Raw genomic sequence first — 15359 nt, forward strand, 5'->3', positions numbered from 1 at the left:
AAGACATTTCCTATGAACCTCATTTCAGTATTAACACACTCATGCTGTTCTACCAGTTCATTCCAAGTCTATACATTCTGATTCAACTCAATGCCTACCTCTACCAGGCATTTTGCTCATTCAGCATAGTGCCAGAAAATCCAAGCAATGAATAAACAAATGAGCCGGGCGGTGGTGGCGCACGCCTTTAATCCCAGCACTCGGGAGGCAGAGGCAGGCGGATCTCTGTGAGTTCGAGACCAGCCTAGTCTACAAGAGCTAGCTCCAGGACAGGCTCTAAAGCTGCAGAAACCCTGTCTCGAAAAAACAAAAACAAAAACAAAAAAAAAAATAAAAAAAAAATAAACAAATGATTATCTTAAACTGATCATTTACTATATTTATGTATGTACATATATATATGTGCATGCACACACACACACATATAGAGAGATGACAAAACTATTACAGTCATCACAAAGCTATCTTATTACTCCATAAAAGCTTTAATCTGAACAGTAAGTGTCCATTCCTGGCTCCATCACCAGGTTAAGTGAAGTCACTTGGGGATTATTGCTTTCTTTTTGTTTCGCCACCCTGCATATCATTGGCAATGGCATTCATGGGAACTTGTTAAAAAGTTGAGACTCTCTGGTCTCCATTTTAGGCTGAATAAGTATCTTCATTTCACAAGCTCTCCAGGTAACAACACAACACAGCAAAGCCTGAGAACCACTGGTCTAAGTGATTTATTAATCTACAATTAAATGGTGCCATAGTTCAGGGGTAGAGTTCTTTGCTTGGCATGCTCTATTCCCAGTATAGAGAGAAAAGGGGGGGAAATGTTCCTTTCAGGGATACTGTAACAGAAGAAAACGTTTCTAATGGCATAAGCAAGCCATAATTCCTCAAAAGTAAACAAAACACCTGGTAAAGCAGAAAACGACTTAAGACAACTATTGATTTTGAAGAATCTTTTTTCCTCTCACATAATTTTCCTTCTGGTATCATTATAACCACCTAAACACAGTTAAATATCTAAGTTGAAACGTGTATGAACTCTTTGCACAAATGGTATAGATTATGAGCCCAATAGCTTATAAAAGTGTTCTTTGAACATATATTGCTATGATGAACAACACAAGAAAGGACCATGTGTTTAAAATCAGAAAAACGAGAAAAGTAGTTAATTCAATTTTTTTAAGAGGGGTTAGGGGTGTCTTCGTTTCTAGGGGAGAAAATTACCTATTTTAGTGTTATTCTAGCACACAAACATCATCAAAGTGTTTCCTAATTGCTCAACTACCCTTTACCAAACAGGCAAGAACGAAACTGCAGCTGGTAACTCTTTCCAGCTGGCAACCCTTCCCAAGGTGATCAGTTCGGACCTTCCCGCTTAGGAGCTCCATATCCACCTCTGGATGAAATGGGCAAGGCTTAAGAGGCATGAACTGGCTGCCAGATTAGCCACCTGGTAGTTCAGGAGGCGGGGCGGGAACACAGACATCAGGGTTCCTGCCCGAGACATCGGCCCCAAGCAGCTGGAGCTGACGGAGCTAGTCTGTGACGAAGACGACCGGGTTTCGGGACCCGAAGAGGTAGCTAATGCGCCTTTCCCTGACTGTAGGTCTCGGAAGGGGCCAGGAGCGGACCGAGCGGCCTAAATCCTCCGGTCTCTGGCAAATTTTCAGGGAGAGAAAAAGAAAGAGTAGCTCCGGGTCAGATCGACAGACTCCAGCCCCCCAGCTCACCGTAAACCGCGTCCGAGCCTCGGGCAAACTGAAAAGCGCCGGCGTCGGAGACATCTTGGTTGCGCGTGCCCACGACCGTGTGGCGGCGCCGTGTGATGACGTCAGGCTAGGAGCAGCGAGACGGCCGGGCGCGGCTAGAGCGGCCAGTGAACCGACGGTTTGGACGGTCCGTTAGGAGCTCCGGTGTCGCCTGGTTCAGTGGCGTGACGCGGATGCCGGGCTCTGGGGCGACATTTGGGGTGGAGCGGCCTTGGGTTCCTCGCTTGGGACAAGGCTAGTGGCTTTCTCGGCGGGTGGGACCGCTTCATGGGCGGCGCCGGAAGGTAGTGCTCGAGGGAAGCCATGGCAGTTAACCCCACCCTCTTTCCTGCCCACGGCCTTCCTGGAACTGTGAGTGCCAAAGCTAGTGACAGGTTTTGGGTTTTTCTGACTGCCGGGGGATCCATGGATCCTGTAGCTCTGGGAAGTAAGAGTAACACCCGCTTCACCGAGCCGTTGTAAAGAATGAAGCGGCCAGAAGGGAGTGTGGATCATAGACTCATAAGTAGTTATTTTATTTTTACTATTATTTTGAGGAGGGGTCTCCCTATGTATCTCTGGCTGTCCTGGAACTCTCCCGTAGACTAGGCTGACCTTAAACTCAGACAGCCGCCTATCTGCCTCCAAGTACTGAAAGAAGACATACAAGGAATACAGGATCTATTGCTGCTTGGAAAGTGGCACTGCGTCCAGGTTGTAGCGTAATGGTGGTCAGTATCTCCCTGCCTCTCTCTTCCTCAGAGGGGTTTTGTCAATGAGATGCTCAATGACAGTAAATCTTAATTATAGTTAAACTGCGGAATCATAAGTACCTACTGAAAGGCAGAATTTCCACAGCCAGTAAGAACACCGGGAACTTAGGAAATTTTAACTGCAGAATCTTACCCCTAAGTGAAAATTGTGAACAATAATGATATCTTGGGTGGTTGCAGTCTTTTTGTTTTAGCCAACAGATCACTGAAGTTTGATTTTAGGAAGGGAAAATTATTGTTTAGTTTGGAAATACATGTTATTGATTGATGATAACTGATACAACAGGGTTATCATTTTGTTACAGGTGATTAATAGCCATCTAGAAGACAAGACCAAGTTGTAAATACAAAAAAATACAGAAAAAATGGAGTTTATTGGCTTTCCCATTTAAAAAATCAGTTAAAGTTCCATTCATTTACTCAATAGACATTTCTTGGACTCTAAGTATACAGCCTTGGTTGAGTAAGTAAATTAGTTCACAGCACCCACATTGGGCAACTCAAAATTTTCTGTGACTCCTTCTCTAGGGGTATTTGACACCTCTGGCCTCTGGCACTCATTCATATATTACCCATAAATGGACATAATTAAAACAAACTTTTAAAAAGACTGGTGCTTTTTTATTATTCATGTTTATAAACGAAGGCCAAGATAGTTCAGCCCTCATAGCTATTGCAGACTTGTCCCGCCACCCCAACTTTTTTTAATTAATTAATTTAGTTTTTTAAATCCAGCAAATAAGTGAAGGTATATGACCAGAGCTGGTCTCTGAAAGTTTTATTCTGAGAGTTAGGACTGTGGATGTAACAGGATAAGAGCATTTGCCTAGAATACTCGAGGCCCTGGGATCCCATTAAATAAAATGCTAAGGATCCCCAAGTGGCTGCAGCTGCAGAAAAATGCTGCAGGTCCCCAAGCATCCCAGGCAGGGATGGCGCAGTTCCCCAAGTGGCTGCAGTAGGCCACGAGGGGCAGCAAGTCGAGTACCACGAGGAGAGACAGATGGATGGACATGGCACGGGACCTGCAGATGTATCTCATGGTCATGAAAAGTCCTAAGTTACATTTTAAGTGCCATATTCTGTAATGTTTGACAGGTTTGAAGGATGCCTGTCCATCTGAAATACATCTCTGTACATCTAGAAAATCTAACTAACATGACTACAAGCTTGACTATTATGGATGATTATCTATTAACCTATATTTCTTAATTATACATTACATTTTTAAATGAGTTGGGCAAACACAATGCCTTAAGATCAGAAATACATATACACAGTATAACAAAATTGACTTTAAATTTGGATCAATAAACCAAGAGCCATACCAATGCAAATCTCTACAGCATAATCCCCTTTATTTTTTTATTTTTTTTCTCATGGTTTATTTTTTTTTATATTTAAAAATTTCCATCTCCTTCCCTCCTCCTTCCCCTCCCTCCGCTCCTCCTCCCCATTCCCGCCCCTCCTTCTCCCCCTTCCCTCCCCTTCCCTCCACCCATACCTCCCCTCCCTCCCTCTCAAGGCCAAGGAGCCATCAGGGTTCCCCACTCTATGCTAAGTCCAAGGTCCTCCCAACTCCCCCCAGGTCCAGGAAGGTGATCGACCAAGCTGAGAAGGCTCCCACAGAGCCCGTCCATGCAGAAGAATCATAGCCCAGCGCCAATGTCCTTTGCTTCTCAGTCAGCCCCCGCTGTTGGCCACATTCAGAGAGACGGGTTTGGTCGCATGCTCCATCAGTCCCATTCCAACTGGAGTTGGTGATCTCCCTTTAGTTCTGTCCCACCGTCTCCATGAGTGAACGCACCCCTCACGTTCCTGACCTTCTCCCTCATGTTCTCGCTCCTTCTGCTCCTCATCAGGACCTTGGGAGCTCAGTCCAGTGCTCCAATGTGGGGCTCAGTCACCTTCCCCATCTGTCGCCAGCTGGAGGTTCCCTCATGGTCCTGACTTTCTTTCTCATGTTCTCCCTCCTTCTGCTCCTCATCAGGACCTTGGGAGCTCAGTCCGGTGCTCCAATGTGGGGCTCTGTCATTTTCTTCATCTATCTTCAGGTGGAAGTTCTATGGTGATATGCAAGAAATTCATCAGTATGGCTATAGGAACTGGCCTTTTCAGGCTCCCTCTCCTCAGCTGCCCAAGGAACTAACTCGGGGTGTCTCCCTAGAAACCTGGGAACCCCTCTAGGGTCAAGTCTCTTGACAACCCTCAGGTAGCTCCTTAACTTAAGATATATGCTTCCCTGCTCCCATATCCACCCTTCCTATACCCCAAGCATCCCATTCCTCCGAGCTCCCCCCATTCTCCCCTTCACATTTTTCTCTCCCCATCTTCCCTTGGCCCAGTCTCGCCCAACCCTCAAGTTCCCAATTTTGCCTGGCGATCGTGTCTACTTCCAATATCCAGGAGGATTACTATATCTTTTTTTGGGAGTTCACCTTCTTATTATCTTCTCAAGAATCCCAAATTTATAGGCTCGATGTCCTTTAATTATGGCTAGAAACCGATTATGAGTGAGTACATCCCATGTTCATCTTTTTGGGTCTGGGTTACCTCACTCAGAATAGTGTTTTCTATTTCCATCCATTTGCCTGCAAAATTCAAGATGTCATTGTTTTTTACCGCTGAGTAGTATTCTAGCATGTATATATTCCACAGTTTCTTCATCCATTCTTCCACTGAAGGGCATCTAGGTTGTTTCCAGGATCTGGCTATTACAAATAATGGTGCTATGAACATAGATGAGCATATACTTTTGTTGTATGATTGGGCATCTCTTGGGTAGATTCCCAATAGTGGAATTGCTGGGTCCTGGGGTAGGTTGATCCCGAATTTCCTGAGAAACCGCCACACTGCTTTCCAAAGTGGTTGCACAAGTGTGCATTCCCACCAGCAATGGATGAGTGTACCCCTTACCCCACAACCTCTCCAGCAAAGGTTATTATTGGTGTTTTGGATTTTAGCCAATCTGACAGGTGTAAGATGATATCTCAAAGTTGTTTTGATTTGCATTTCCCTGATAGCTAGGGAGGTTGAGCATGACCTTAAGTGTCTTTTGGCCATTCGAACTTCTTCTGATGAGAATTCTCTGTTCAGTTCAGCGCCCCAATTTTTAATTGGGTTAATTGGCATTTTACCGTCTAGTCTCTTGAGTTCCTTATATATTTTAGAGATCAGACCTTTGTCAGTTGCAGGGTTGGTGAAGATCTTTTCCCAGTCAGTAGGCTGCCTTTGTGTCTTTGTGACAATGTCCTTTGCTTTACAGAAGCTGCTCAACTTCAGGAGGTCCCATTTATTCAATGTTGCCCTTAATGTCTGTGCAGCTGGGGTTATGCGCAGGAAACGGTCCCCTGTGCCCATTTGTTGTAGAGTACTTCCCACTTTCTCCTCTATCAAGCTCAATGTGTTCAGATTAATATTGAGGTCTTTAATCCATTTGGACTTGAGTTTTGTGCATGGTGATAGACACGGATCTACTTTCATTCTTCTACAGGTTGACATCCAGTTATGCCAGCACCATTTGTTGAAGATGCTTTCTTTCTTCCATTGTGTGCTTTTAGCTCCTTTATCAAAAATCAGGTGTTCGTAGGTTTGTGGTTTAAGATCCGGGTCTTCTATGCGATTCCATTGGTCAACTTCTCTGTTTTTATGCCAATACCAAGCTGTTTTCAATACTGTAGATTTGTAATAGAGTTTGAAGTCAGGGATGGTAATGCCTCCAGAAGTACCTTTATTGTATAAGATTTTTTTGGCTATCCTGGGTTTCTTGTTTTTCCATATAAAGTTGATTATTGTCCTCTCAATCTCTGTGAAGAATTTTGATGGGACCTTGATTGGGATTGCATTGAATCTATAGATTGCTTTTGGTAGAATTGCCATTTTTACTATGTTGATCCTCCCAATCCACGAGCAGGGGAGATCCTTCCATTTTCTGGTATCCTCTTCAATTTCTTTCTTCAAAGACTTAAAGTTCTTGTCAAATAAATCCTTCACTTCCTTGGTTAGAGATACTCCCAGATATCTTATGCTATTTGTGGCTATTGTGAAAGGTGATACTTCTCTGATTTCCCTCTCTGCTTCCTTATCCTTTGTGTATAGGAGGGCGACTGATTTTTTGGAGTTGATCTTGTAACCTGCCACGTTACTGAAGGAGTTTATCAGCTGTAGGAGTTCTTTGGTGGAGTTTTTGGGGTTGCTTATGTATACTATCATATCATCTGCAAATAATGAAAGTTTAACTTCTTCCTTTCCAAATTGAATCCCCTTGATTCCCTTATGTTGTCTTATTGCTATTGCTAGAACTTCAAGCACTATATTGAAGAGATAAGGAGAGAGTGGACAGCCTTGTCGTGTTCCTGAATTTAGTGGGATAGCCTTGAGTTTCTCTCCGTTTAATTTGATGTTAGCTGTCGGCTTGCTGTAAATAGCTTGTATTATATTTAGGAATGACCCTTGTATCCCTAATCTCTCCAAAACTTTTATCATAAAAGGGTGCTGAATTTTGTCAAATGCTTTTTCAGCATCTAATGAGATGACCATATGGTTTTTTTCCTTCAGTTTATTTATATGATGGATTACATTGATAGATTTTCGTATGTTGAACCAACCCTGCATCTCTGGGATGAAGCCTACTTGATCGTAATGGATAATTTTTCTAATGTGTTCTTGGATTCGGTTTGCCAGTATTTTATTGAGAATTTTTGCGTCAATGTTCATGAGTGAGATTGGCCTGTAATTCTCTTTCTTGGTTGAGTCTTTGTGTGGTTTAGGTATCAAGGTAACTGTAGCTTCATAGAAGGAATTTGGCAGTGACTCTTGTGTTTCTATATTATGAAATACCTTAAGGAGTACAGGTATTAGGTCTTCTTGGAAGTTCTGGTAGAATTCCGCATTGAAACCATCTGGTCCTGGGCTCTTTTTGGTAGGGAGGTTTCTGATAACAGTTTCTAATTCTTCGCGACTGACAGGACGATTTAGAGCATTTACCTGGTCCTGGTTTAACTTTGGTATATGGTATTTATCTAAAAAACTGTCCATTTCTTTTACATTTTCCAATTTTGTGGCATACAGGCTTTTGTAGTAAGATCTAATGATTCTCTGAATTTCCCTGTGTCTGTGGTTATGTCCCCCTTTTCATTTCTGATCTTAATAATTTGCGTGTTCTCCCTCTGCCATTTGATTAGTTTGGCTAAGGGTTTGTCAATCTTGTTGATTTTCTCCAAGAACCAGCTTCTTGTTTCATTGATTCTTTGGATTGTTTTCTGTGTTTCTATTTTGTTGATTTCTGCCCTCAGTTTGATTATTTCCAGTCTTCTACTTCTCCTAGGTGAGTCTGCTTCTTTTTTTTCCAGAGCTTTCAGGTGTGCTGTTAAGTCACCAATGAGTGCTTTCTCCGTTTTCTTTAAGTGGGCACTTAGTGCTATGAACTTTCCTCTTAGCACTGCTTTCATTGTGTCCCATAGGTTTGAGTATGTTGTGTCTTTGTTTTCATTAAATTCAAGAAAGACTTTAATTTCTTTATTTCTTCCTTGACCCAGGTGTGGTTCAGTAGTTGACTGTTCAGTTTCCATGAGTTTGTGGGCTTTCTGGGGGTAGCATTGTTGTTGAATTCTAATTTTAATCCATGGTGATCCGATAAGACACAGGTGGTTACTAATATTTTTTTGTAACTGTGGAAGTTTGCTTTGTTACCAAGTATATGGTCAATTTTCGAAAAGGTTCCATGAGCCGCAGAGAAGAAGGTATATTCTTTCCTATTTGGGTGGAATGTTCTATAGATGTCTGTTAAGTCCATTTGGTTCATTACCTCCATTAAGTCTTTCAATTCTCTGTTAGGTTTCTGTCTGATTGACCTGTCCATTGGTGAGAAAGGAGTGTTGAAGTCTCCAACTATTAGTGTGTGTGGTTTGATGGCTGCCTTGAGTTCTAGAAGTGTTTCTTTTACATAAGTGGGAGCTTTTATATTAGGGGCATAGATATTCAGGATTGAGACTTCATTCTGATGGATTTTTCCTGTTATGAGTATAAAGTGTCCCTTTATATCTCTTCTGATTGATTTTAGTTTGAAGTCAACTTTGTTGGAAATTAGTATGGCCACACCCGCTTGTTTCTTAGGGCCATTTGCTTGATACACCTTTTCCCAACCCTTTACTCTGAGTAGGTGTCTGTCTTTGTGGTTGAGGTGTGTTTCTTGTAAACAGCAAAATGTTGGATTCTGTTTTCGTATCCAGTCTCTTAGCCTGTGCCTTTTTATAGGTGAATTGAGTCCATTGATATTAAGTGATATTAATGACCAGTGGTTGTTAACTTCAGTCATTTTTAGTAGTAGAGTTTGTGTGTTTCCCTTCTTCTAGTTGTGCTGGTGAATGGTCACTAGATGCCTGAGTTATTGTGGGCGTTGTTGGACTCCTTGGTTTGTGATTTTCCTTCTATTACTTTCTGCAAGGCTGGATTTGTGGCTGCGTATTGTTTAAATCTGTTTTTGTCCTGGAATATCTTGTTTTCTCCATCAATGGTGAATGCAAGCTTTGCTGGGTATAGTAGTCTAGGCTTGCATCCATGATCCCTTAGTGTCTGTAGCACATCTATCCAAGCTCTTCTGGCTTTCATGGTTTCCATTGAGAAATCAGGTGTAATTCTGATAGGTTTCCCTTTATATGTTACTTGACCTTTTTCCTTTGCAGCTCTTAATATCTGTTCTTTATTCTGTATGTTTTGTGTTTTGATTATTATATGGCGTGGGGATGCTTTCTTTTGATCCAGTCTATTTGGTGTTCTGTAGGCTTCTTGTACCTTCATAGGAACATCCTTCTTTAGGTTGGGGAAGTTTTCTTCTATAATTTTGTTGAATATGTTTTCTGGGCCTTTGAGTTGTAATTCTTCTCCTTCTTCTACCCCAATTATTCTTAGGTTTGGTCTTTTCATGGTGTCCCAGATTTCCTGAATGTTTTGTGTTAAGAATTTGTTAGATTTGTTTAGTTCTTTAATCTGTGAGTTTATTTCCTCTATAGTATCTTCAGAGTCCGAGATTCTTTCTTCCATCTCTTGTATTCGGTTGGAAATACTTGTCTCTGAAGTTTCTGTTCGTTTACTCAGAGTTTCCATTTCCAGTCATCCCTCAGATTGTGTTTCCTTCAATACCTCCATTTCATTTATCAGGTCTTGTACTGTTTCCCTTACCTGTTTGATTGCTTTTTCTTGTTTTTCTTGGGTATCTTTGAGAGATTTATTTATTTCGTCTACCTTTTTGTTTGTCATCTCCATTTCTTTATGGCAGTTTTTAACCTCCTGTTTAAGGTCCTCTATTATTTTCATAAAGTACTGTTTAAGGTTGGATTCTTCTATATCTTCTGGGGTAGGGTGTTCAATTCTTGTTGTTTCGGGATGTCTGGATTGTGGTGATGTCATGTTGCCTTTCATGTTGTTGGAGGAGCTCCTGCATTGGCGCCTGCCCATCTCTTCCTTCAAAATGAGCCCGGAGGCGTTTGGTGTCCTAGACCAATCTTTGCTGTGACTGAAACTGGTTGGATCTCCCCTGTGTCAGAGGAGGACCTATTCCTTGCGTCACAATCTGAAGAAGCCCGCACTCCCTTGCAGGAATCCCCAGGCCTGCCTGGAGGCCAGAGTCTGATTCCTCTGGGTGAGTGGCCTTAGAACAGGAGCAGGACACCAGTTCAGGTGGAACTGAACTGGTGGAATACCACACAGCGAACCTGGCAGCACAATCTGAAGGAGCCCGCACCCCTCCGCAGGAATCCTCAGACCTGCCTGGAGGCCAGAGTCTGACCCCTTTGGGTGGATGGCCTTAGAACTGGAGCAGGACCCCTGAGAACACTAGGGAAAGCTTGGGAGACACAGGGATGGGAGAAACAGACACAAGCCTGCAGAGGGACGTGGGGGTATGGGGTCTGTGCTCTCTTCCAGGGCAGGTTGCCCCAGGGTCCGCATTCACTCACCAGTTCAGATGGAATGTCAGTGTACAGGATCAGGGATTCCAGGCAGCCCAGGGTCGCAGGCCAGACAAAAGGGCCAAGGCGGGGGCAGGGCGGGATGGAATACCACACAGCGAACCTGGCATCACAATCTGAAGGAGCCCGCACCCCTCCGCAGGAATCCTCAGACCTGCCTGGAGGCCAGAGTCTGACCCCTTTGGGTGGATGGCCTTAGAACTAGAGCAGGACACCTGAGAACAACTAAGAAAATATCACTGGTGCTACTGTGTTGAGAGGTCAGCGAGGTATGAAAGTGCATCTCCAGAAGTCGTCATCAGGACTGCAGTGTCCCAAAGAATGATGGATCCTCTGGCAGACTGTCAGGTCCCCTTACAGGCCAAGCAGCTCTCAGACAAAGGCCTACCTTGCCCCAGGCAGGCCAATGTAGGAGGGGACCTCCCACGGGCCTGGGTGCACTCAATTCCAGGTCCCCAGAGCCCAAACAGGCTGAGCTGTGGGATTTTGTGGCCCCAAAGACGGGAGGATGAGGCAGGGGGAGGGAGGATTCTGGGTGCAAGCTGGGAAGGGACAGGAAGAGAGAGGCAGTATCCGGGGAGAATAACCCCTGCAAGAAGAGCAGGAAGTGTGCTGGTGGCAGGGGGAGTTGTGGAGTGTCGGTGGTCCCTCTCCGGGCAGCTGCCGCGGTTCGGGCACTCACTCCTCACTCACCCCAAAGAATGATGGATCCTCTGGCAGACTGTCAGGTCCCCTTGCAGGCCAAGCAGCTCTCAGACAAAGGCCTACCTTGCCCCAGGCACCCAAATGAAGGAGCATAATCCCCTTTAAATATTAACAAACATTTATAAACAATATTTGGGAATTTGGGCATAGTTCTCTCCAAACTGCTCCCTGCTTTTTGTTGGCGAAGTATTTTTTTTTGGGGGGGGGTTATGGAGACCTTTCGTGTGGTCTTGGTCCATCAAACCACATTAGTCTGGAAGAACTCCACAGGTTCTTATCCTCTGTGGAAACAAAAGCAGAACCTCTTTTCTAAAGCAAAATATCCGTAGACTCAATTATAAAGTCAAGATACCTTTATGTTGGTTTAATTTAGCAGTCCATAGAATGAAATGTCTCTCTGTACTTAGCTCCTTCACGTTCAAAAAACTCAAAACAGAATAATATGCATAATCCAGACTCTCTGTGTATATTTCATCTTTACACATCTTATTTTTCTTACTCTATTACTTTTTCTGCAAGTTTAATATTTATTTGATTATCTTTATTCCTTTAATCTGTGACTGTCTGTACTCTTTTATATTACATTTACTGTCTCTTTCCACTGTTTCCTCTGTCTCTCAAACCTACTGTGACCCATTTAGAGGTCTTTTCAATCTGAATTTTTCTTTATTGCATATCTGTAATTCTTTGCTGACCAGAACCACTTCTTTTTAAATGCCATGTGGGTGTGGCTAGGGACAATGTGGCCCTGCCTGCTTGCTCTGCCTAATCCAGCATGCCTGAGGCATGTTTGCTGCCTCTGAGAGCCAAGCACATTGCCCCAGTTTTAGGCACACAGTGGGTCTATGTCTCTATTAAACAAGTTGCAGAACTCTGCTCACAGACTCCATTTAAATGCTCAGCCTCCTGAAAGAGCCAGAGTTCGTGCTGGCAGCATGGATAACTGAATCCACAGAAAGCTTGAGAAAGCTTGGGAAAGAATAGAGTGAAGCATGGCTTCTTGGTGGCAGCAATTTCTCAGGTCTGCTCTGCTTGCTAGAGGCAAGCAAACACTCTCATCTAAGAGAGGCTTCCTGACTCAGCTTTAGCTGCAAAACCCTGCAGCTCTTTTAAGAGGTCCTGCCATTAAACACTTACATAATGTTGATGAGAAGCCGACCGCATGCATTTCGGTTTTCAGCTGTAGCAGGAAAAAAGTTGCGCTTTTTTAAAATGCTGGCTTTCTGGGCCATCCTGCCAGGGCAAACTCTGACTCTTTCAGGCAGGCAGTCCATCTGAGTGTGGTCTGTGAGCAGAATGCTGCAGCTTGCTTCCCGGCAAGGACCTTGAAACACTGTAGAGTTGTGGTGATAAACATGGCTACAGCCAGTACCCCCTCCATGAGACGGGAATCTCAGAAAGCTAAGAAATGGGCTATATCCAGCTGCCAAAGCCAAAGCTTTAGTCCTACTGATATTGCTTGGTAAATTAAAGACTCATGTGGTCAGAAAAAGAGAGATACAGTAAAGAGAGATTCAAAAACAAAGAAAACCTCTAAATGATTTATGGTGTGTTCAAAATATATGCAGGCTAAAAGTTAAAGTTCTTAAAGTAAAAAAAAAGAGAGTAGTTGGGTGTGGTAGTACACACCTTTAATCCCAACACTTGGGAGGCAGAGGTAGATTGACCTCTGACTTCAAGGGGCAGAGGTAGATTGACCTCTGTGACTTCAAGGTGTGGTAGCACACACCTTTAATCCCAGTACCTGGGAGGCAGAGACAGATGGATCTCTGTGAGTTCAAGGACAGCCTGGTCTACAAGAGTTATTCCAGGACAAAGATATACAGAGAACCTGTCTCAAAAAATAAAAGTAAAAATAAACGAAATAGAGGTTAAAATAAAGCTGCACAAAGATGGAAAATACACAGAGAATCTTGATGCTGTATGCTATTATGCTCTCTTTGAATTGTTTGAATGCTGAGGAAGGAGCAACAGCTGCTAAAAGATATTTGTTTATAGATGCTGCTGAACTAATCCAAGATAGATATTTTGAAAATACTTTGACTTCAGAATTTGGATCTAAGGATATCATGCTTTGGAAAAGAGTTTCTTCTTTAGTTTTCACAGAGGATGAGACCCTGTGGATTGCTTCTATCCCAATATGGTATGATAGACCACGCCCTTATGAAAGGTTGCTGTGAACACCCTCAAAAAATTACTTCACCCAACTGATGACTGAGATGAACCTGGCACAAAGGTTACACCATGAAAGATCTGATTAACAGCGCCCCCATACAGCAGGTAGCAGTTTAGAGAGAAAAAACTGTGCCCATATTCCCAAATATTGTTTATAAATGTTCTTTTACATTTAAAGGGGGATATGATGTAGATATGAATAATTTGCATTGGTATGGATTTTAAGGTCAATTTTTATATGTATATGTATGTCTGATCTTGATTAAGGTATTGTGATTGTGTAGTTCATTTAAAAATGTAATGTTTAATTAGAAATATAGGTTGTTAATGGATAATCATCAATAATGGCCAAGCTTGTAGTCATGTTAGTTAGATTTGATAGATGTGCATAGATATATTTCAGTTAAATAGGCATTCTTCATATCTTTCAAAGACTACAAAATATGGCATTTTAAATGTTTTAATAACTTAGGGCTTTTCATGACAATGAGACACGTCTGCTCCTGGCAGCACCAGCTACTTCAAGAGGACGATGGGCATTGAAGAGGCTCCTTATGGAGTTGGTTAGCCATTTGGGTAAGAAACTGCTCTTGCCTGGACTGTTGCATAAACTGGACATGAAGAACCCACAAGAGAGAGGACTGCTGAACTTGCCTAAAGGTGAGATGGTCTTTTGGGTTCCTGATTCATGAAAAATCTGTGAGACATTCTGCAGGACACAGAAAAAAAGTGACTGAACTGTCTTTGAATTTTCTTGCTTCATTGAAATGTCTGCCGGATACATGGGCCTGTAGGCTGAAGATGGATGCCCCAATGGTACAAAAGAACTTTGGGTGATTGTCCAGGCAGCGAGATATCTCTGTCATTTCTAGTTTTGAAAGTTGCTTATTTCTTATTTACTTAGGTAATATTATATGCTCCTGGAGTCTTTGATGGAGTTGAATAATAGATAGTTATAGTTTTCTTTAGTTTTGATAAAAGATAAAATAGATATAAATATTGTAACTGTTATTCTTGCTTGATAACTTTTGTTATATGTAATTTTACTATGTTAAAGTTAAAGCCTTTCCTTTTTGTTTAAACAGAAAAAGGGGAAATGATGTAGGTGGGTCATCTATGTGTTACTTTCATTGGTTAATAAAGAAACTGCCTAGGCCCTTTGATAGGACAGAAAATTAGGTAGGTGGAGTAAACAGAACAGAATGCCGGGAGGAAGAAGGCAGTGAGGCAGTTGCCATGAAGCTCCAGACCAAGATGGACATAGGTTAGAATCCTTCTGGTAAGCCACCACCTCGTGGTGCTACACACATTAATAGAAATGGGTTAAGTAAGATGTTAGCCAGTAAGAGGCTAGAGCTAATCGGCCAGGCAGTGTTTAATGAATACAATTTGTGTGTTGTTATTTTGGGTGTAAAGCTAGCAATGCGGGAGCCGGGTGGGACAAAAAGCAGGCCTGCTTGCCTCATCACTACAGTTACCCCAAGATATTTTATGTTGTCTGTGGCTATTGTGAAGGGTCATGTTTCTCTGATTTCTTTCTCAGTCTGTTTATCATCTATATATAGGAGGGCTACTGATTTTTTTTGAGTTCATCTTGTATCCTGCCACATTACTGAAGGGGTTTATCAGCTGGTAGACCTTTTGGGGTCACTTATGTATTATATCATCAGCAAATAGCTTCTTTAAGGGAATTTTTATTTCCTCTTTAAGTGTCTAAATCATCTTCATAAAGCCATTTTAAGGCCATTTCTTTCTGCTTTATCTGCATTGGGGTACTCAGGTCTTGCTATTATAGAACCACTAGTTTCTTGTGGTGCCATAGTCCTCTTTATGTTTTGAGTGTATTTTTGCCCTGTTGTCTACCTATCTCTTCCTCTAATTGTTACAGGTGGAGTCTGTGCTTCAGAAGGTCCCTCTTCCTCTAATTGGTGTAGTTGTTGGTGGCTCCATTGAATGCTCCTTCAGATGCAATCAGAGCAGAGTTTCTGGTG

At 42.6% G+C, this 15359-nt stretch overlaps 1 protein-coding gene across 1 annotated transcript in view; it reads right to left on the reverse strand.

Annotated features, from left to right (window-relative positions):
• Thoc1 (THO complex 1) overlaps positions 1-1986 on the reverse strand; it is a 43832-nt gene extending 41846 nt beyond the window's left edge. The window contains exon 1 of the mRNA XM_038329270.2: positions 1731-1986. Coding sequence (XP_038185198.1) covers positions 1731-1784 — 54 coding nt within the window. The 5' untranslated portion in view covers positions 1785-1986. The remainder of the gene's footprint in view (positions 1-1730) is intronic.
• Positions 1987-15359: the final 13373 nt, after the last annotated feature.

This window comes from Arvicola amphibius, chromosome 5, assembly GCF_903992535.2.
Source record: "Arvicola amphibius chromosome 5, mArvAmp1.2, whole genome shotgun sequence".
Classification (NCBI taxonomy): Eukaryota; Metazoa; Chordata; class Mammalia; order Rodentia; family Cricetidae; genus Arvicola; species Arvicola amphibius.